General features: G+C 40.4%; 1 protein-coding gene across 1 annotated transcript in view; it reads left to right on the top strand.

The window, feature by feature from the left end:
• Window positions 1-503: 503 nt before the first annotated feature.
• The window catches only part of LRP8 (LDL receptor related protein 8), a 207,985-nt gene continuing 185,851 nt past the window's right edge, over window positions 504-22,637 (top strand). Inside the window, exons 1-2 of the mRNA XM_063297973.1 lie at window positions 504-670; window positions 1,617-1,736. Of these exons, the coding sequence (XP_063154043.1) occupies window positions 601-670; window positions 1,617-1,736 (190 nt within the window). The 5' untranslated portion in view covers window positions 504-600. The remainder of the gene's footprint in view (window positions 671-1,616; window positions 1,737-22,637) is intronic.

The following is a 22,637-nucleotide window of genomic DNA, read 5'->3' as shown; positions in this document are numbered from 1 at the left end:
CCATCCTCCAGGAAATCAAGCCAGACTGCTCACTTGAGGGAATGATATTAAAGGCAAAACTGAAATACTTTGGCCGCATAATGAGAAGACAGGACACCCTGGAGAAGATGCTGATGCTAGGGAGAGTGGAAGGCAAAAGGAAGAGGGGCCGACCAAGGGCAAGGTGGATGGATGGTGTTCTAGAGGTGACGGACTCGTCCCTGGGGGAGCTGGGGGTGTTGACGATCGACAGGAAGCTCTGGCGTGGGGCGTCCATGAAGTCAGGAAGAGTCGGAAGCGACTAAACGAATAAACAACAACATAATCACGGGAGCTACCACAGTACTTCGCCGCCGACGTTTCCAAATCGAAAAAGAGCGCAGCGCTGCTTCCCGTTATCTGGCCACACGGTCCCGCCTCCAGGTCGCCTGTGGGCGGGCATGCCCAGGTCTGGATCACTCGCTGAAATCCCGCCCTGTGGGGAGCGTCACGAGTAGGCTTGAAATGCACACCCGGTGGAGGAACCAGCCGCCCGCCCGCAGTTAACAGGCGGCAAGGTAGCGCGTGGGGCTGCGTGCGACCAGCGGCTTCGGGGTCGAGAGCCATCAAGGAAGGGGCGCGATGTGTCGGCCAGCTCTGACCAGGCTGCTGCTCTTTCATCTGCTCCTGATCAAGCTCCACATCGCAAAAGGTGGGTCGGGCTGCGAAGGGGGAGGAACAGGCGGCTCGGCTCAGGACTGCCGAGCAAGTGTGCGCCACGCGTTCGCTGCTTCCGGGCTGGTGCCGCTGCTCGGAACTCGTGTGGTTTGCGCTGCCCGACCTCACGCGTGGGGGAATCCGGTTGTGTGCCTGGGGGTGTGTGTAAACAGGCGAGACAGCCATTGTGTGGCGTGGAATCGCCAAGAGGCCGTGTGTGTAGAAAGAGGAACATCCCAAACATTCCGGAATAATTGGTAGGGTGCCACTTGGTGCTCCTGGTGACAATATCTTTTAAGCGGACGGGAGGCGGACGGGAGTCTCTCACTTGCGATCATTCCTTCATCTTTTCCAAAGCGGGTTTCATTCGCCATCTGCCCATTCATTCCTCGTCCTCTCTTCTCCCGCCCCTTCCCTGGTTTAAATGCAACCAGGGATTAGAGAAATAAATGCGCGACAGACTGCCGTGGCCCTTTTGGGGCTCCCGTCGCCCCCTGGTACAAGCAGTGCCCGAATGTGTGTAAGATTTTTGGGCAAAACGGGAGAGCGACGGGGCTCCGCACCTTTTCTGCGCCTTTCTTGGCTTGGAATGATCCTTTGTTGTCCACCTGCTTGCTGATCGCCTTCTCATCCAAGGGTAGGATCGATCACACCTCCCTAAAACTGGCCTGCCCTGGGAAGGACGGGACATTCTTTGAGGGGGAGAAGCTTCGTCGTAAATAGTCTTTGTGCCTTTTCTGTGGAGCTTAAAGAGCGAGAATCGTGGCCTAGCACGTTGAGGCTTGCCGGCTAAGAAAGGGATTGCGAGCGATCGGCGGGTGTGTGTATATGTGTGCGTTTGTGTGTGTGCGTGCGCGCGCGAGCGCGCTTTTTCTTTCCTTTTCCTGCATCTTTGTCTTTCTGTGAAATTCAAGATGTGGATCTCTCTTTGCCGCTCGCAGGCTCCGGGAAGGAGTGCGAAGAGGACCAGTTTCAGTGCCGGAACGAGCGGTGCATCCCTTCCATTTGGAAATGTGACGAGGATGATGATTGCTTGGATAATAGTGACGAAGCAGACTGCCGTGAGTAGTGGGTGGCCCATTTTCTTGTAGGCATAGGGGCAGGTGACTAGGTCGCGGGGTTGCGGGGAGATGAAAGACAGTTAAGCGGTGATGAGGGTGGTTGTGGGAAAAATTGTTCAAATTGTTCTCTGATGGAAGAAAAGAGATGAAATGCACTGGGGTGTTTTGCCAGTGACAAATCATCATTTATCCCAGTTGTAGAAGAACTGGATTTCAGTTTGTGTCAAAAGTGGCCCTTTCTGCGGGAAGGAGAAGGATTATATATATAGCTCTCCCCTGTCAGTTTTTGTTAAAAACCTAGTGGGATTTCAGCGTTTCGTGCAATGTTTAAAATAACCAACTGAGCAGTTTTTTCCTTTGCAAAAATGAACCGGTAGAACAAATACCTGTTTCAAAGTTCTGTGGCAGGCATCCACTCTCTTTATGAATGGAAGTGCCTCTTCTGCTGGAATTTTTGTGATTGGCTGCTGGAGAAATGCCAGATAGGTCACATGGTACCCGCTCTCCCATAAGAAAAGGGAGGGGTTGAATCGTATTGGACATACTTTGAGTCAGCCTTTCTTCCGTCTTCCCCTTTAAGGCCATGCCTTCCTGTCCTTGGCGGGGTGGGGGAGGGGGGCAGAGCGGTTGTGGAAAGCTGAGCTGACAATCTAAATTTACTTACTTAAAGCCATTTATTATTGCTAAGTCATGATGATAATTCTATTAGGATCAAGAATGATTAAGCTCTCTACTGAGAAATGCCAACCCAGGTGGGCTCAGTATCATTAAATTCAGTGGCATTTATTTCAGAATGCACATGCATAAATTCATATTGTCATATTCAGACGCTTCCTGATCCATACTTGGACCTGCACAGAGGGCAGCTTTGTTTATTTAAGCTATCAAAGATAGATTATTTATTCACTTAGTTAACCTGAGATGAAATATTGTTCTTGTTTTGCGTAGGTGTTATGATTTAGAATAACCATTATTCTGTGTTTGATTATTCTTTAGGCAAACTTTTTAAAGATTAGAGCTTTAGAATAAATTGTGTCATGTATGATAAGCTTTCTAGATTCACCCTAAGGCAGCTGACAGAAGTTTTGTAATTCAGATTTAGGAAGATGTATAGTGCCTTCGCATGGCGCAGAGTGGTAGGTGGCAGTATTGCAAGGATTCTCGGGTAGCCAGATCAGGTCAACTCAGCCTTCCATCCTTCCGAGGTTGGTGAAACGAGCACCCAGCTTGCTGGGGAAGGTGATGACTGGGGAAGGCAATGGCAAACCGCCCTGCTCTATAGTCTGCCAAGAAAACGTTGCGAAAGCGGCATCCCCCCAAAGGGTCAGACATGACTCTGTGCTTGCACAGGAGACCTTTCACCTTTAACCATTGTGCTTGGAGCGGGAAGGAGCAGACTATTAATCTTTTGATAAGGAGCTCCAAACAGTGATCCTTTCTATTATTTTCTCCTCATATTCTTAGAAACAATCCTGTGAGGCTCTAGGCTAGGGACAACTGGTCCAAAGTCCCAATGCGCATCATGACTTGATGAGAAAATTGAACCCCGTGCTCTCAGCTCTTAATCAGGCATTTCTTCTACTATGTACCTTTTTAGGATACTGGTTGAAAAACTCTGTTACATAAGCTTGACAAACAGCTGATTGATGCTAAGTATTTTTAAAGATACATTATTTGTTAATGGCAAAAGATAGTTTATTGACCAATGAAGGAGGTGATTTTTTTATTATGTTTGTTCAATCTGTAGAGAAAATGGTAACGTTCCTGGTTCTCCCCTGGACTAGTCCTGGGCTATCTGAGGCTATCTCTATCCTTGCAGTTGGAAGATAGGTCTGTATTACTGCAACTATTGCTCAAACAACTGAATGTTCTCCATACCCCAAACTCCCTGCACATGGAAAGATAAATATTAGGGCAACAGATTATTGCTTCCCTGTCTCACTGTCATAGTAGTTTACTGTGTAGAGGACCATTTGGAAGAGAGAGAGAGCATTCCACTGTATCTGAAATGGAAAAGTCCAAATACTGGTGTGCAAGAAACAGTTTTACGAGCTTCTGACGTGTATCAACAGCTGCTGTATTTCAGTTTCATTGGAGTAGGTATTCATCCCTATGCAAAAATTCAAGAATGTATCAGACTATTGACTTTTCAGGCTGACAAACCCCCTCATTAAATAATTCAGAAGACACTTTCATTTCTCCTGGATTCTCAGCCTCTTTTTCCAGCTTGTTGCCCTTCCCCCTGAACAAACTGGATGTGCCTGACGAAGCATTAATAAAATCTAAATTACCCATCTAGTTTGCTCCACAATTTCATGTTGAGTTCTTCCTGTTCGATTCACTTGCTATGTGTGAATGGATGATGGCTGGGAGAAAGCCTGAAACAGTAGAAGCTGGTGAGATGGGAGGGGAGTTCGCCTCTTCTTTTCTTTTTCTTCTTCTTTAGAGCCAGTCTGGTCTAGTGGTTAAGGCACCAGGCTAGAAACCAGGAGACCGTGAGTTCTAGCCCCGCCTTAGGCGTGAAAGCTGGCTGGGTGTCCTTGGGCCAGTCACTCTCTCTCAGCCCAATTCACCCCACAGGGTTGTTGTTGTGGGGAAAATAGGAGGAGGAAGGAGTATTAGGTATGTTCGCCACCTTAAGTTATGTATAAAAATAATAAAGGCAGGATAGAAAATAATAAATAAATAAATAAATAAATAAAATTTGGCTTTGTTTGATTTAAAAGCAGTCTCCCTGCCATCATTTTATAGTGATATAGGGGAATGCATATTGAATCACTGCAAACACACCTCTAAGCAGTCTTTTGGTTCACAAAAAAGGATGATTCTCTCAAAACATGCCATGGTTAAGTGGTGCTTTCCAACTAGGAAAAACATTTCTAATGATAGTACAATCCTTTTTTCAGTTTGATCTCTGATTATATCCAATGACAGATCTTTGGATATTGCTTCTCTTTATCCTTACTAAAATTCTTTTCTTCTCCTCTTCCATTTTTGTATGCCTGAAGCAACTGATTGTAGTTACTTGTGGCTATGTTCTACAGAGGACTTATGTCAGGCTTAAAGGCAGGATATACTGTAAATATGAGTGCTAAGATAGGTCTCTGGATTTAGGATAGGGTGCAAAGCCTGTACAGGAATCGCTTAAGGTCTACAGTCTGCCCTAGTGTTACAGCATCTACAGCAGTGTTTTCCAAACTTGGCAACTTTAAGATGTGTGGACTTCAACTCCCAACACTTCCCAGCCACCATGCTGGCTGGGGAATTCTGCGGGTTGAAGACACACATCTTAATGTTGCCAAGTTTGAAAAAAACTGCTCTAGAATGAGGGGATGGGGCTCAAATCCCCTCTTATTTGAGTTTTAAAGAGGGCTATTAGGTAAAATGGGGGGGATGAACCTCCCCAAAATAGTTTCTGGCCCCACCTCTTGTAGGCTATGGCCCCAGTTTTCTGAAGCCTTTGGACTGATCGAAGTGCATACTGATCTAGGAGAACCAGAAATGGAGCACCGCTTTTTAATTTTTTTTCTTTTTCAACCAGATAGGTAAAATGAATTGATACCTTACTAATAAACTATAAATTACTATGGAGGAGGCAGTCATTCTGCCAAGCAACATTATAATTGCTGCTATTTATACTTCACTGCTTAGGGGCAAGCCAGAAGCAAACAATTACACCCAGAATCTTAGCTGCTTCAAAAACTTTAAATGTTTACTTGCTGCATTATCTTTATTTGCAGAAATAACAGCCTGGATCGGCTTATAAAATAAATTACCCCTTGTAAGCATAGCTAAATAAATGTTCCCTAATTTAAAAAAGGAAGCAATATATTTAAGAGGCATAATGAGCAAATTATTATTTTTTCCTGTGGGGGGAAAAATGGAGCTGGGTTAGCTGGCGGTACTTGCTGTCCTTCTTGAAAGCAGTCTTTGAACAGAGTCTTGCTGTTCCTGAGTTTCTACTTTTTGGATGCCCCCGCACTTGCCTTACATGAGAGGAACGTTAGTTTTAAGGAGTTCATTTCAGCAGCCAAATGTGAGCCAGTTCTCTCTGCAGTTTTGCCCCTTCTATCCTATTTATTAGGTCTAACTGTGGTAGATAAGATTTGGCTAATAAAGACATCTTCCCTCTGGGATGCTTGTGTTAGTCTGTTGTGGAACAACCAAAAAAGTTTTGAGACTATTTCTATAAATTGTTGAGCGTAATGTAGGGAAATTGAGGCTAAAATTATGATTTCATGATGGAAAGGATGTTTGTCAAAAATTTGGTGTGTCTATAACACAGGCACATGGAGCTTTTTCTAGGTGGGGATCTGTGTGTCCCGGTAGAGTGATTTGTTGAGGGCCACTTGCCACATGGATGTGTGACCAGAACAAATGGGTATGACTAAGACAAAAATGAAATGTGATTTGATTTCATTTGCAATTAAATGAAATGTACTTAGTAGCTCCTCCCTATATGTTTAATCAGTTCCTGTTTTTGTCTCCTTAAAAATGGTCACCCAGTGACAAACATTTGTGGAGGGGCAACTGGACCACCCTCAGAGCTTTCAGGAACAGTATGAAACACTGAGGTCTTACTTTTGTACTTTGGATAGATCAGGGATGAGATTCTGAAAAGCTATTCAAGGATTAGATTCTGCAAAAAGATTTCCTTGGTTTTGACCACTGGTTCTTCAGATAGCATATGGTCTGGAAACTGTTTCCCCACCACTTCCTTTTTCTTTTTCTTTTGGACTGAAAGAGAGGGAGGGAAGAATTATGAAGGCAAGCACACACAATTATCTTCATTTGTTAGCTGTGTTAAGTTAGACATGAATACAGTCATGTTCTGATGCTCTTGTTGGTTATAAAAAATGCAATAATTTTAGTTCCCTGCATTGAGTAAATACATGGTTCTGCTTTGCTCTGTGCAATGAGCAATTTGAAGAACAACAGCCTGAAACCAATTCAGATAATAATTAATAACTGTCCTCTTTATCCAGTTTGACCTTAGAAAATTCTCACCACAGCAGTTGCCCCAGTTGAGCTGGGATTTTAGACTATAGCCTGATTAGCTTAATGGTTTATCCAGTCCAGAAGGTTAGCAATGGTTGATGAGGCAGGTATAGTCAAAGCTTGCAGGTTATCAGTTCAAGATAGAACTAAAATCAATCTTCTGTGCATTCCTCCCATATCCCTTCCTCTGCTTTATGTTAACTACAGTTATTATCTCTGAACCAGCATATTTAGCTTCTAGATAACAGTCTAGAGAGATAAAGCAATTTCTCATCATCATGACAAGTGGGGTTATAACTATTTTATTTTCTTTGCAACAATATGGAAGTGGTTTATTATCTCATCTGGTGGTGAGATCCTTGGTGATCTCCCATCTAAGCATTACCTAGTTATTGTCCTGTTTAGCTTTTTAGGATTAGCCAACATTGGCTATGGTTCAGGGGAAGAAAACTTGCCTAGTGGTAGAGTCTGCAGTGTATCCTCTTTGCCACAATAATCTGAATTGAGCTGTTAGAAAGGCAGTTTGTTTTGAAGTGGCCGTGACTTATGTAACTTTTGAATAGAAAGCCAACCCTAAAGATTGCCTTCTTCTACCAACTGCTATTAATTTCACCAGATTGTTGTTTACTCACTTGATGTTGGCTTGAATAGATAGCCATCAAGAGAGATGTTAGTTGGTTGTGGTAGTTCTTTAGAACATTTACAATTAAGAACAGCTGTGCTACTACTTTACAAGACAATGTGATCCTGATTAAAGAATTTTTTTTCTTACGCAGAAACACCAGTGATAAAAGATTTAATGTCCTTGGTGAAGGCTCTTAGGAAACAAAATATTCTAAGAGAATATGTATTTTTCACATTTGTGCTGTAGATATGAATATGTTTGTGGGAGTGAGGCAGTTTCAGTTAAAGAAGACACTTAGATTTCTTTGTCTCTCAACAAGCTTGGAGCAGAGAAAAAGATAATTTACCAGGGACAAATTATTTTTAGATGGGCAATGAAAGAATGTCAAAGAATGAACTTTATGGAACAAACTCCGGATGCACATTTTTATATGATGTTTCATGTCTTAGATTTGGTTCATTTGACCTTTTATGTGCTTCTTGTGACTGAAAAAGGAAGGGCCATGGTTCCAGAGAATAATGAAATATTTCTTTGGGAAACCTGCAATGAATTTTTTATCAGTATAGCTTCTACTGCTACATTTGCTTACTTGTGTAGCTTGAGCCAAATTATTCAGAGCAAACTTCCATGCCTGCCCTCCAGTCCCAAAATCTGTCCCACTGAAGATTCTTTCCCATTTTAATGTACTACCATTAGCAACCCTAATACTGCTGATATAGATTCTGAATAAGATGGTTCATTCCAGGGAAGGCTGGTCAAGGAGATATCTTTTATATTACACAGTGTCTCTTCCACTTAAGACATTTATTTACTTAAGAGTCCCTCTTTGGGGGGAGATGGGCAGTGATGAAATTTGATAGATAAATAATTAAATAAATAACTTTTGTCATCTGGAAAGTATTTGGTGTAGGATCTCTTTAATAGATCTTAAGTTACCATGATGCATAACCTCTGGATTCTCTTGAGGTAGATTTTGTGTAAGAGAGACTTAATGTTCCACATTTTGTTGTTTATTATAGATGAAATAAAATGTGAGGCCCTCTGAATGTCAAACACTCTATTTCCCTTTTGTTTTCAGATTTCCTCAAACTCATGTCTTTCGGATATAATGGCCTTAAACGGCCGTAGTTCTGAATCATCACGGCTAAAGGGGCTGGTCCAATTTAAATAGAAGATATCTTTTTCATGGCTATTAAAAGAAAGGGAATATCATTTCTGCTCAGCTAGGTGGCAGCATGTAGCTCATCTTGGCTGAACTAAAGAAGCTAAGCAGCGTCAAACATAGTTAATCTTTGGGTAAGATACCCATGGGGTCTGCAGAGATTTGGATTTGAAAAGAAAAGCTGTGCTGGAAAGTGCAGAGGAGAATACCATGTCTTTTCCTGGAATTGTGCTGCTGCCCTCTGAAGCTCCAGTGGAATCTTAGGAAAAGTGTGGTTTGGTTTAAGAGTTGTGGACGGGTGCTACATATGCACCCATAAACTCTCTGAAGCACCTGTCAGATCTACAGTAAATGCTGCACAGCCCTAGTTACTAGCATGTTAGCAGGGCTGTTGGCTAAATTGCTAAGTTGAAAAGGATTCCAAAAGGCTAATGTGGCAAGCTACTTCTGTATTGTTCCCAAAAGAATTACATGAATACATTGATGCAATCACCTAGAGTCTAAACTTAAAATACATTTTTTAAAAAAATATTATTTATATTTACTCATCACAGCATTGTATACATCAGACTTTCTCAGCCTTGCATCCTCTGGATGTGTTAGCATTGCAACTCCTTAAATTCCCAACCCATATGGCTGACAATTGGGAATTCTGGAAGCTACAGTCCCTACACAAGTGGAAGATACCAGGGTAGAAAAGGTTGTGAATTGTGACAAGTGAATTGTTTCTTGCATGCTCATATATATGGATGAGGTAGGAGAAGTCTTTAAAGAAGTTGAGGGCAAACATTACTACAGTATATGGAAAATATATTGATTTATAATCTTGTTCACAGTTTGATCTAACCAGATGTTTTTGAGGAGCTTATATTTTTTCTGGTGGTAGATACAGGATATTTTCCATTTGTGGATGCTTGAAACTTATCAGGATTTTGTGTAGTTTACAGAGGCAGCTTCTGCCTGAATGGCTATCTACAACCTAAATGCCTATTTGCTATTTTCCTGCTATAGAGAAAGGGTAAATTCAAGGATGTCAGAAAGAAACATATGATTTGCAAGACTGATGTGGCCCTAAAACATCAAATATCTGATTATAGAACTGATTGATTATGGGCCATCAAGATAGACTTTATCCAGGATGCTCTTCCCCAGGTTGGTCCTTCAGATGTTTCAACAGTGCACCCATCACTTCTAAAATTGAGTCCATCCTCCTTGCTGCTGGTTGTCCTCTTCTTCTCTTTCCTTCCATCTTTCCCAGTATTATAGGCTTCTCAAGAGAGAGATGTTTCTATAAGGTGTTTGAATTATGATAATTTGAGCCTACTCAAATTTGTGCCTTGAGTAAGAACTCTGGATTGATTTGTTCTATTATTCATTTGTTTGTTTTATTGGATATCCATGATATTCTCAGGAGTCTTCACCAGTGTAAAAATTTAAAAGCATCAATACTCTTTTTATCCTGCTTATTCAAAGTCCAACTTTTGCTTTCATGGAGTGTCACATGGAAAGCCATTGCTTGCACAGTTCTAACTTTGTAGGTATTGATACATCATGACATCTGAATAACTTTTTGAAGGCCTTCAGTGTTACTCTACCACAACTTCTTTGATTTCATTCCACATTTCCTCTGGTTCCCTATCAATGAGGTTCAGGACTTCGAAGCAATTTCTGATTCCTGATTTTTTTCTGGAAAATGGTGGATATATGCTTGAGCTCATATCATGGAAAGTGGATGGATTTGTAATAGTCTAATAGATATTATTCATTAATTGATTGCACTGTATCCAACTACAATCCTTGCTGTATCCTTCCTGGCCATGAAATGCCATGTCCTTAATTTTTGTGTCCTGAATCATAAACAGTAGGATCTTCTGATGAAAGTATCCAATTCCAGTCCATTTCAATTTGCTGATGACTAAGATGTGAGTTTGTAATTGATTCTTTTGATCTTCCACTGTGTTGAGCTTTTTCATGTTCTTGCTTCTTATATTCCATGTTCCCACTGTAATTCTGTCTTGGCAGCTTCAGATTTTCTTTTCCTGCATGACAATATCAGCAACTAGACATCTTATGGTCTTTAATCTTGCTTTATATGTATGGCCCAGAAATGCCCTGATGCTGCTTGCTTGGAAAATGAGGAAATAGAGCCCCTTGAAAGCCATGTTACTTTATGACGCTGCCTTGTTGATCAGGGATTTGTATGGGGAGCAAGATGGCTAGTTGGTAGGGTTATGAATGCATTTAAAAAAACAGCCCTAAACTCTACTCATAACTCTCTTGGAATTCAGTAAATCAGAAGAAAATACTAAATACAAGACTTTTAGGAAATAAAGATTGTGATTAGAGAACATTATTTCTTTTATGTCTGTGCTGAAGGCTTGTATTGCTACTTGCTTGAACATTATAAAGGGTGGTTTGTTGAACAGATAAAGTTGTTCATAGCCTTGAGGACTATTTTCACTTCAATTCATTTTTTTCCCTGGCACCAAGGCCTGATTCCAACTCTTGAGTAGATTCCCAGACCTTTTCTGTACATCTGAGTAAACATATAAAGTGATGAGCCTGAACTTATTTCAAAAATGTATGCAGTGTTCACTTCTTGAATATTGACATAAATTTGAGTACAGGAACGGAGAAATGCTGATAGTTTGAGTGCTTGTGAAAAGAACTGCGAAGTATAAAAATTCCGTATTTTATTAAAAAATGGTTGGAAGCCACTGCCTATGGTGTGGGAGTTACAGACAATTCAGAGTAAAGTGACCTCTTTAAAATGTTTCTAAGAGTTGCTTTGCATGGGATAGATGTTGCTTGTATGTAAGACATTTTATGACTCTTAACATGTTGATGCGATGAACTGCAATATCTAATAAAGCAACTCAAAATGCTGGACTGAATTGGGAATATCTGGCCTCAATATATCCCTCTTTTCTTGGAGAAAAAGAAATTATACTTGTTGCAAACAAATAAATAAAAATATACACCCATTTAGGGAAGCTTCTGGATTGTGCTCTTTGAAATGTGATATCACAAAAATAAATCTAAACACATTTCAGACTGAAAACACGTTTGCTAGAGTTACTGTGTGGGCATTTTTCTTTTTGGATTTTTTTTTCCCAGTGGTGGTAGAGAGACTGTTTCTTCATTTTTATAACTGTGTGGGGGAGATGGGCAGTGATAAAGTTTGATAAATAAATAAATAAAGCCATATTCAGGAACAATTTGCAGAATTGAAGAAGCAGGCATATTTTGCATTTATATGATATTCTTAGGCCACATTCACTTTGTAAAAATCCATTTACTCTTGTAGAAAATGTAGTCACGTTAATTCAACGGCCTTTCCACCCTCCCCCAACATACCGTGTTCCTACTTGGCATTGCTATCACCTCCAAATATGCTAATTCCCAGTAATTCTCGCAATGCTTCTAATACTGGAAGGGAGACCAAGCAGCTACATGGTTCTGCTTGATACTGGATTGCTGCCATCTTTCATTTCCCCAACTGCAGTGCCTAGTGCTGATACTACTGTGTAGGATCTGTGCATATTTGGGCTACTTTCTAGCTGTGGGGAAGCTAGCTATTGTGGATGGTGGTCCACTGAATCTTTGACCCTGGCAAGGTGGGCTCAAGTGGGACTTACCTTATGAGCTGGATTTATAGGCAATCCCCTTACTTTTATTTAGTTTGGGTCTTGTAACTACATGCTCCATTTTTAACAAGCATACATATAATACTCGTAGGACTAGTTAGGTGGCTGAAACTTAGCTGACTTTGGTTGATCTTCAAAGCTAAGAAGGGTTAGTCCTGGACAGTTTTCAGTAGGAAGCTGCCAAGTAATCCCAGGGTTGTAGGCAAGATAGGGGAGTGAAAAGACAACCTGGAAGGAGTAGTTTGCCAGGAAAACAACATGGATGTGTTCATTTGAGGACATTTTGAGGACATTTTTATATTTATAGAATATTGTACTAAAGTTCCCAACAAATGGGACTCCTCTTATTTAATAAATTCAGGGTCAAAACACATGGGCATGTTTGAGACGTAAGAAGTAGATAACCCCTTGATTTATTCTTTGCTGTAAAATAATGGGATTCAGATCTGGATTGGGATCCCAGCACACAGATTGATAAGGAGTAAAATATTCCCCGAGGAGAGGAGAGGAGAGTCCATTTTCAGTCCGCCCCGCTTCTCTTTTTCCCTTGTACTTGCATGGAGAAGGGGAAAGGCAGACATATGTTCTGAGGTCTTCCTTGAGATCTTGAACTTTAATGCTCATACAGAGAAAAAAGTTCAGCTGCACATTATTTATTTATTTATTTATCAAATTTGTCACCGCCCATCTCCTCCAACCGGAGGGACTCTGGGTGGTTTACATATTAAATGTAGTATAGATTTTCCCTTTTAAAATCAGCTACTGAGTATTTGCTTTCTCAACTGTTTTTAATGTTGGCGTGACATCCTTTGCATTAAGACTTTTTTTTAGGGATGCTTACTGAAAATGTGCTCTACCCCACTGTTATCTAATACAGCAGAGTTAGTCTATGACCATTCTCTCTTAGTTGTTTTGGGAGATTGCACACTAAAGGAGTCTTTCCAAACTCTTTCCACTGAATCTGTATACTATCATTATTTCAGCTAGTGGGAGTGGACCGGCTGATTAAACTAGGATTAATTACTGTTAAACTCTACTGTTCTCCCTGGACCAATTCTTTCCAGATGTAACATCATTCAGCATGCCCCAAGGAACAGTTGAATGCCATAAGCTTCAATCTAGTGTGAATATCAATAGTCTGTCCTCCAAAGAATCAACTAGTCTCTGTAGTTTATTGGAAGTGCAAAACTACAGTGTGACCCTTTTATGATTTAGGAGAGATGGTCCCAACAGAAGGTTATATACAGATGAATGAAAATCAGTATCTTTCTCTGATAACTGACACGTTTCCATTGACCAACAGATGCAGGAAAATGAATGTGCTAAGCCATAGCTCATTAATGGTTCACTAGTCCTCTTAATACAGAAGGCCCAGATTCAGTTCCTGGTTTCTCCAAGTAAGGTTATAAAGGACCCAAAGTCTGAAATCTTGGAGAACTGTTGAATTGCCAATCAATATGGAAAACACTGAACTTGATAGAGTGGTGGTCTGGGTTCAGATGTTCCTTTTTTAATATACAGCTAATCCTCAATTACCGACCATTCAGTGACTGTTAGAAGTTGTGATGGTGCAGATGACCAGTCCTTGACGTTCCAGCTGTCGCAGACCCCCGTGGTCACATGATCGCGAATTGGGCTCTTGGTAACCAGTTCGCACTTATGACAGTTGCAGCATCCCACGGTCATGTGATTGCCATTTGCAACCTTCCCTGCCACATGCAAAGCCAATGGGGAAGCTGTCAGGGAAGGTAGCAAGTCACTCTGGTAAGTCCCCCCCAGCCTTCCTGTGTACCATGCTGTACCCTCCTTCTCTTGGCCTCCCTGTGTTTGTGCCATACCACAGCACCCCCTCGCCCAACTTGCGTGTGGCCTGCACTGGGCCTCCCAGGTCCTCCCCTGCCCCCCTTGTGGCACCCTCACACTCCTTACCTGGGACTTCCACCACTTCCCGCTTAATGACCCACGTGTCTTGGGGTTATGATGGCAACGAGTAGTGCTGAGATTGTCATCACTAATTGATGCAGTCATGCGATATTGCGCTTCACGACCACACATCACTCAATCCCAATCGCAATTGCCATCGTAACACAAGGCGTATGTGTACTGTGTGGGCATTGGGGGCAAAGGTGGGGCAAATGATTTCATAAGCTTTAATCATGCAATTTGTGCAATGTCCTCATGACATGACTGATGCAGATTACATAATTCACATTATTTGTGCAATGATGTCATGACACATTGGTGTCAGTATAGTTTTTACCAGGCACTTATATACTTCTGGTTATTGGTGTACTTAACTTTAGGTAACTTTTGTTTCCTTCTTCCAGTCATCTCCAATCTGGTGCCCAGGCCTGCAACTAGGGTTTGTGTCGCCCGGGGCAAACATGGATTCCGCACCCCACCCCTATGGGTTGGTGAGGGAGGTGTTAGCCACCCCTCCCCAGTTGCAGCCCTGCTGGTACCCTCCAAATAAGTTGGGACGTCAATGTCCAGGAATTGCAACATTTCAGTAGATTGCCTTACATAATAGTGATCTTGCTAATGACTGACATCTCCCTAGTCCTTCGCAAGCAGTTTTCTCTTTTCATTTTCTAGCTAGCTGAGTAACCACTTTTTCATTTATCAATAAATCAATGGAGACTAGCAGAAAAACTTGTCACCCTTAATTGCATGGACTTTGGTGGCTTTTCAGCCAAGAGTGAAAATAATGACTTGCCCAAAGCTAAATTATAAATGTATATGATACCTGTACTGAGAACAGAACATGCTATTCAATGGAATGCACTGGCTCTTTGTTAAATTTATCTGCCTGAACGAGCTTGTCTGCACCTATGCAGGGTCCCCTCTTAATGCCCAGCTGTGATTTGCTATATTTATCTTGCAATCTTATTCTGAATGGATGCGGCCAGAGACTTTTCCCACGCAGCTTGTCTGAAGCGGGACAAAGCTACTTCCTTATGCAAACTGCCCCTGCATTGGTCTCTAATTTCAGATAAAAGTGTTTTAAGGTGTTCCCTTTTGTTGGTTCATGAAATGAGTTAGTTGGAGGAGCAGGTTGAAGGGCCTAGCTGAAGGAAAGTGGTTGGGTCTGTGCCAAGGTCATGCAATTTTTTTAGGAGAGACACATGACTCAGCACAAAACCAAGAGCATGTAGGTAGAAAGGGGAAAATGCTAGAAGGCACCTGTACGGTATCACGAATATGTTCTGGGTATAGAATATAAAAAGATCTGGGAAGAGTGGAGTGGGGGGGGGTGTTGTATTGCAGATGCTGCAGGACATGCTGCTGGAGAGGATGTCACCTGGGAAATGTGGACTGAAGTGGAGCCTGCAAGTCCAGAGATTCCAGCCCTGAGATGAGGATGAAGACTGGGAAGAAAATACTGGAGCCACTTGTGAACACATGGAGAGACCAGGAGGATGGACTGTGTTGTGTCAAGGAGATTCAGATACTGGACAGTGGAGCTTTGTGAGTTAGCTTTGTTTGGCAGTAAGGCAGCCAGGAGGAACTCACAGACTTTCTGATATCAGCCATTAAATTAAGGAGGGAAAGAAGAAGCCAAAATAAAGCACAAGCGGAAAGTGAGGGAAAGGGACTTGAGAGGGCGGAAATTAAGTAGGTTATTTCTTACATGTTTATTTATATATATTATTCTGAACATGCTAGGTTTTGTAAATTGTCACTTGTATATAATATTAGTTCATGCTAGTTTATTAGCATAAGTATCTTAGTGTCCAAGGGACGCGGTGGCGCTGCGGGTTAAACCGCTGAGCTGCTGAGCTTGCCGATCAGAAGGTCGGCGGTTTGAATCCGCATGACGGGCTGAGCTCCTGTTGCTAGTCCCAGCTCCTGTCAACCTAGCAGTTCGAAAACATGCAAATGTGAGTAGATTAATAGGTACCGCTTCGGCGGGCAGGTAACGGCGTTCCGTGTAGTCATGCCGGCCACATGACCACGGAAGTGTCTACGGACAAACGCCGGCTCTTCGGCTTTGAAATGGAGATGAGCACCTCCCCCTAGAGTCAGACACGACTGGACTTAATGTCAAGGGAAACCTAATATCTTAGTGTCCAGAATGTGCTGCCTGTATTTGTGTCTGTATCAGCTCCTAGCTTAACCCATCCTCTGACAGTGCTGTTAATTGCTGAGGTGGTTTTTCATTGAGCAACTAATACATCTACCCATCCCATCAGGTCCAGCAGATGGGGCATGTTATGGGCCCTGTCTGCTTAGGGGTTTCATCTGATGGGTCCCAGGAGGAGAGCCTTTTCTACTGTGGCACTCACCCTTTGGAACATCCTCCCCCCGAGCTGAGGTTGGCCCTGACCCTTATGGCCTTCTGGAAAGCCCTCAAATTTTTTTTTAATCAGGCCTAGGGATCCCATGGAAATATGGAGCCTGCAAAATGGCTATATTGTGTTTAAGATTTTGATTGCGCTGTTCCATGTTTTATGTTTATAGCTTTTAATTGTTTTAATTGTTTTGTTGTAATTGTTTTGATAGTTTTTTGCTTTTGCTATTTTAATTGTACGAGCTGCCCATAGTCACATATGTGAGATGGGCAGCTATATAAATTCAACAAGTAAATATTTAAGCAGTGATAGCACCGTAACAGTCAAAATGATACAAATAAGCTTAACTTGGGAATTACGTATTTCTTTTATATATATATAATTTTATTAAAGATTTTTAAAATGATAATACAAACTAATACAGACAATATAAAGTAAGAAAGGAATCAAAGACAAAGCTAAAAGTGCAAGAAAGGGGAAAAAGTAAAAGAAAAATAGAAAGGAAAGAAAAAAAGATACAAAGAAGTGGCTTCCGATCTTCTTTACAGCAGTTATAAGTACAATTATAAATTTACCTCATACTCTGTGGTTACAACATAACTCTCTTCTTTCTATAATCTATCCTGTCTAATCATTAAAACCATAAATCATGTTCATTTTTTTCTGTGTTATGCAAAATGTATATAAAGGGTTTCCAGTCAGCAATAAATGTAAATATTGTCTTTTCTCTGATCAAGGAAGTCAATTTTGCCATCTCAGCAAGTTCCATCATCTTCACCAACCATTCCTCCATTGTGGGTAGTGCCAACTCTTTCCATCTTTGTGCATACAATAATCTCACTGCAGTTATCATGTAAAAAAATTAAGTTCCGTGACTTTTTTCCAACTGTTTGTCATCAATCCCAAAATAAAAACTTATGGTTTCAACTGAATGTTAATCTTTAAAATCCTCTGAATCAGTGTATGTTTTTGAATCCAGAGTTTTCTAGCTTTTTATATGTCCACCAAATATGATAAAATGTCCCTTCTTTTTGTTCACATTACCAACATAAATTTGGAGTGCCTTTATACATTCCAGACAATTTCTTTGCTGACATATACTAATGGTACATCATTTTATAAAAATTCTCTTTACGAGTATAACATAGTGTAAATTTCAGTCTTTCAACCACATATTTTCCCATTGTTCCATCTGTATATTATAACCAAAATTTTAGTCCACTTTATCATACATTCTTTCACTACTTCTTCTATTTCAAATTTCAATAAGAGTTTATACATTTTAGCAATTACATGTTCATTTGCACGCAATTCTATTCAAACTCAGTCTTATAGTGTTCAAAACCATAAACTCTTTTGTCTACTTTAAATCTTTCTAACAACTGTGAATAAGAAACCGATTCACAACTACATCCCGCTGCCACCAGTTCTCTTGATTTTATTTTACATTCTCCTTGACAAAATTCTAGTATCTCACAATGAGTTAGCCATTTGTGTTTGCCTGTTATTTCTTGTCTATAAATTGCTTCTTGTGCTGAGAGCCACAAAGGTGTTTTTGGGCACAACCTGGGTTTGTATCTATTCCATATGCTCAATATGGCCCATCTAACATAATCCACATTGACCTTGACTTTGTTGTACCACAAGTATTCATGCCGCCCAAATCTCAGGTCACACCCTTCCAACTCCAAGAGCCTTCTGTTTCTCCATAGAACCCACTCTTTCATCCAAACCAAACAGCAACTTTCATTTTTATCACCAGCAATGACAGTTGTAGTTTCTCCCATCGTAAATATCTTTTAAAACTTCATTCCATGTCTTAACATAGTTATTTTGAAATAACATCCAGTTCATATTTGTCATAGTGATACCCAGATATTTTACCTTCTTCTCAATCTTAAAACCCGTTTTATTCATCAATTCTGATTCATCTTCTATTTTCATGTTTTTTTGTTAACGTCTTCGTCTTCTAATCTTTCAGTTCCCTTTAAAGGGTGTTCCAGAATCAACACAAAGTCATCTGCAAAAGCCCTTAACTTATAAGCTTCTTTTTTCTTTACTCCAACAATCCTCTCATGTTGTCTTATATCTCTATTCAGTATTTCAAGAACCAAAATAAACAAGAAAGGAGTCCCGGTCTTGTTCCTTTTTGTATCTCACAGGGTTTTGTTAGATCTCCATTAACAATTATTTGTGCTTTCTGCGAAGTGTAAATCAATCTTACCCATTTTATAAAGTTCTCTTCAAAATTCTTATCTTCCAAAACCTTGAACAAGAAAGCCCAGTTCTAATTGTCAAAGGCCTTCTCTGCATCTAAAAAAATCGATGCGGCTTCTTTTTTCATCATGTTGCTTCAAATATTCCGAAACGTCCAACACATTTCTAACAATTTCCTTTTAACTGTCTTTTAGGTAAAAACCCACATTGATCCTGGAATTACGTATTTCTCAAGTTTGGTTCTGGGGTTTGCCTCTGGATTGACATCACTTTTTGAAGAGTCCAAGTTCAGGCTTTTTGTGGTAGACTACATTCTTCAATATAATCAATCATTGGAGCTGAAGTCATAAAATATGAATTAATCCCATTTATCACAAATAGCACTGATTGTCCTTTGATATATGGCTTTGAAATATATCCAGTAGTTAATAAATCAGCATGGTGTATATATATTAGGACTGATAACCTTGAGATGCTTAGTCAGGCTTCACTGTGATGGTAGCTTCTTCCATTTAGCACTGTCTGCTATTGTGTTAAAAGTGGAAAGTAGAGATCAGCTAGAGTTCAAGGGAGAATGTCAGAAAGCATAAATATTTGTTTTAACCTGTGTTATTTTTGCTTATCCAACTGGATCTAACTTACTGCATGGTTTGTAGCATCAGATTCATTGAATCAGTGCATCTGGCATTCAAACTTAAAAGCCTTTTGCTCATAAGCATCTTCCATGACAGGTCCACACACAGTGCTAAATAATAGAATGATTAATATGTTTCTGACTGTGACATGATATATGTTCCAAGAAAGAAATCAGTTTACAAAAACCTGCAGTCCTTATCTAGCTAACAACTACCATAAAATCCAGTGCTTTCTCACTGCTTTTAGAATTAGTGTACCTCTAGTTTGTGCTAATAGTAACTAGCATACAAATTAATTCCATTGCTGGGTAGAGACACATCTTCAAGAGTTGCCAGACAAGTTTTATTGTACAGTTTTTCTGTACACATTTAAGTAAAAGCTGTCGGACAGATCCAACCAGGATTTTAATTAGTTGTATATAATCAGTAATAAGTGTAACTGAAATTAAGGACAAGGAAATTCCTTATGTTGTATTGTGACTTGCTACATACATTTCATCATTTGGTTTGTAAGAGGCTTTTCTATCCTAAAGCTTCTGAATCTGGCATTGAATTAGCACTTTCTCAAACCTGCTTTCAGACTTAAGGATCTTCAAATTTATTCCTTACAGCTGTACCTCTATTTACTGCTGTCATGAAGCACTTTAGTATGGATAACCTAATGTGATCTTGAATCATCACACCAAAAAATGTCTATTCCTGCTAAGGCAAATAAACTAATGGTTTAGGCTTAAGAGATGAATTTGTGTGTTATCTCCATCAAGACCAATCACATGTTCAGCAAGAATATATCATTTGGACCATTGATTGATGTCAGAAAGTTCTACCTTGTGAAAACTGAACAATCAAAACTCTTTGTTTGCAATGCAGGTGAAGTAGAGACTTGTATAAGTTGAGCTTGACTAATTTTCTTGGCAGAAGTAGTTTGCCATTGCTTTCTTACAGGATTTTTAAACTAGTGTGTTAAAAGGACTAACCAGGTCTAACACTGCTTAGCTTTGGGGGAATTGGCCAAGGTTGACTTGATACTATATCCTATGTATTATTGAACTGCAGCAACCTATTTATATTTAGTTTCATGGTCCATTCATCACTATGCTAAAATGCATTCTTATTCACTTTTGTACTTAGCTGAGCAGTGGAAAGCACTGAAAAAAGTTCCTGCTTAATCATATTTTCTTTTTTTCAACTAGAGAAAATGGAAAAAGAGAGAGAGAGTGGACAGGACAGTATAAAATGATAGGTAGTTGGTATTTTCTTACTACTGTATATAAGTCGTTTTTTAAAACCTTTTTTAGTTTTGCACTAGACCAATCTCACTCCATCCCTGCTTTAAGTTCTGGGATGTTTTCAAAGCAGGCAGAAAACAACCCAGAAAAGGCCTGAGAAAATCATACACTTAGATCCCATAGCCAGGACTTGGATGATGGCCATTTACATTTCTTGTCCACGCTCTCTTTCTTTGTCCAAATCCCTCAATTCAAAAAGCCCAAGGCAAAATGAGATTTTTTCCACCCAGCTTTGCAAATAAAGAGCAGTTCCCAGTTCTCTGGGATGTGCCAGATTGCTTTAGTAATCAATAAGTTTTTCCATTAACTTTTGAGATTCAGTCATCCGTGGGCCAGATCAAGTTATTTCTACTTTAAGTGCTTATCCTTTTTCTTTTAAAATTATTTCCTGGAGGGCTTAGACTCCACCGACTTTTCTCCTTGGATGCTAACATCTCAGATGATTATTTGCTTGAGTAAAAGGAGAACTAATTAAGTTGGTGGAACAGATGTTCTGGGAACCTGCCCTGTGGTGCAGCTGAATGTTTCTCCATAGACATCCTCCGGGGTACCTTTGGCTTCTTCCCCTGCTGAATGCAGCAGAATTGCAGTCTGGTAAACAAATAGGCTTACCCCTATAGCAGCATTTTAAAAGGTGTTTGTGTATGTTAAAAGTTCCTTTGAAACCAGGCCAGTGAGCATCTGCTGTGTTGTGCTTTTTCAGGGCTGGGGTACTACCTCAGCACTTAGTTAAATGTTTGGCTGGGCTGGGGGTCGGGGGTGGGCTGGGGAAGCAGGGTGGGGGGAGGCATGCGGTCTTTGTTTGCGTCTCTGTAGTATTAGGATTCAACTGATAGTAGGCAAGCAGAGCTGTGATTTTGCACTCTCCAGCTGTGATTTTGCACTCTGTGTCTCTTGCTCTAAACCAAGAGCTTCTTACAGACGTTGTAGGAGGAGAGCTATGATAGTCCATGGTGGCTAAAAATCAGGAGCCCGTTAGCACCTTTTCCAACTAACAGATTTTGTTAAAGGGCATAAGCTTTTGAAATTTTTATTGAAATTTATTAGTCGGAAAAGGTGCTACCAGAATCCTGATTTTTTAAACCAAGGGTACTTTGATTTGCCCCTTGGGGAGGCAGGAATTTAGTAGAATTACATTTAAATTCTACTCTGTTTTACCTTACTATGAAAAGGAAAGGAGAAAAAGCAGGAATGTAAAATCAAAGGGAAATGTGGATAATAGAGTCCTGAAATAAAACAAAGAAATATGGTGAATTTGGGCATCTGTTCTGATAGTATGGCAGGTTTCCTCTCTTAATGTCTTTTGCCTGTTGTTTTTCGGACATATTCTTTGGAATTTGAAATGTATTAGCACATGGTATAATTATTTTACCTACATGTTGTTGACACAGATACACATCTGTGAATAACATAGATAAAATATGTTGAAATGCTGAAATTATTATTATTATTATTTATTCATCCAACAAATATCACACTTTATACTGTATATTTTCCAATGATTCAGGAATTATTATTATCATTGTCATTATTATTTTGGCAAAAAAGATTGGCCCACTTGGATTTATACTGCTTAGTACCATAATTGAGAACTGGGGAATTCCTCTGCCTCCTTCTTTTCTTCTGAATAAGTAATCCTTGGAGAAGAGTTTCCTTCTCTAACCATTACAGCCACTGAAATTGTATGGCAAATTGTGATGTGATTTTCCACATTTCCCTCCCTGACAAGAAGCCCAACAGCCCTGGCCGCTCCCAGTGGAAGGAAGGCTCCAAATTCGGCCTCAGTCTGCCAGATGACATTATCACACAGTCCCCTGTGGCTGTTGATGTTTTAAGTGCAAGCAATTTTAATCTATTTACACTGATGTAAATAACGCAAGTGTTTTTATGTCAACAAAGGAGAAAATTAACCAAGCGTTTCCCTGAGCTTGCTTATGGGTGATGCAGTTATATCATGCTGAGTGCTCCTTCTGGACACATGTACTGGCTGCATTCAGGAATGAACCAATGAGAGTTTTGGACATCTGTGCTCTCCC

This window comes from Candoia aspera, chromosome 3 (genome assembly GCF_035149785.1).
Source record: "Candoia aspera isolate rCanAsp1 chromosome 3, rCanAsp1.hap2, whole genome shotgun sequence".
Classification (NCBI taxonomy): Eukaryota; Metazoa; Chordata; class Lepidosauria; order Squamata; family Boidae; genus Candoia; species Candoia aspera.
This window is presented reverse-complemented; position numbering and strand designations above follow the sequence as displayed.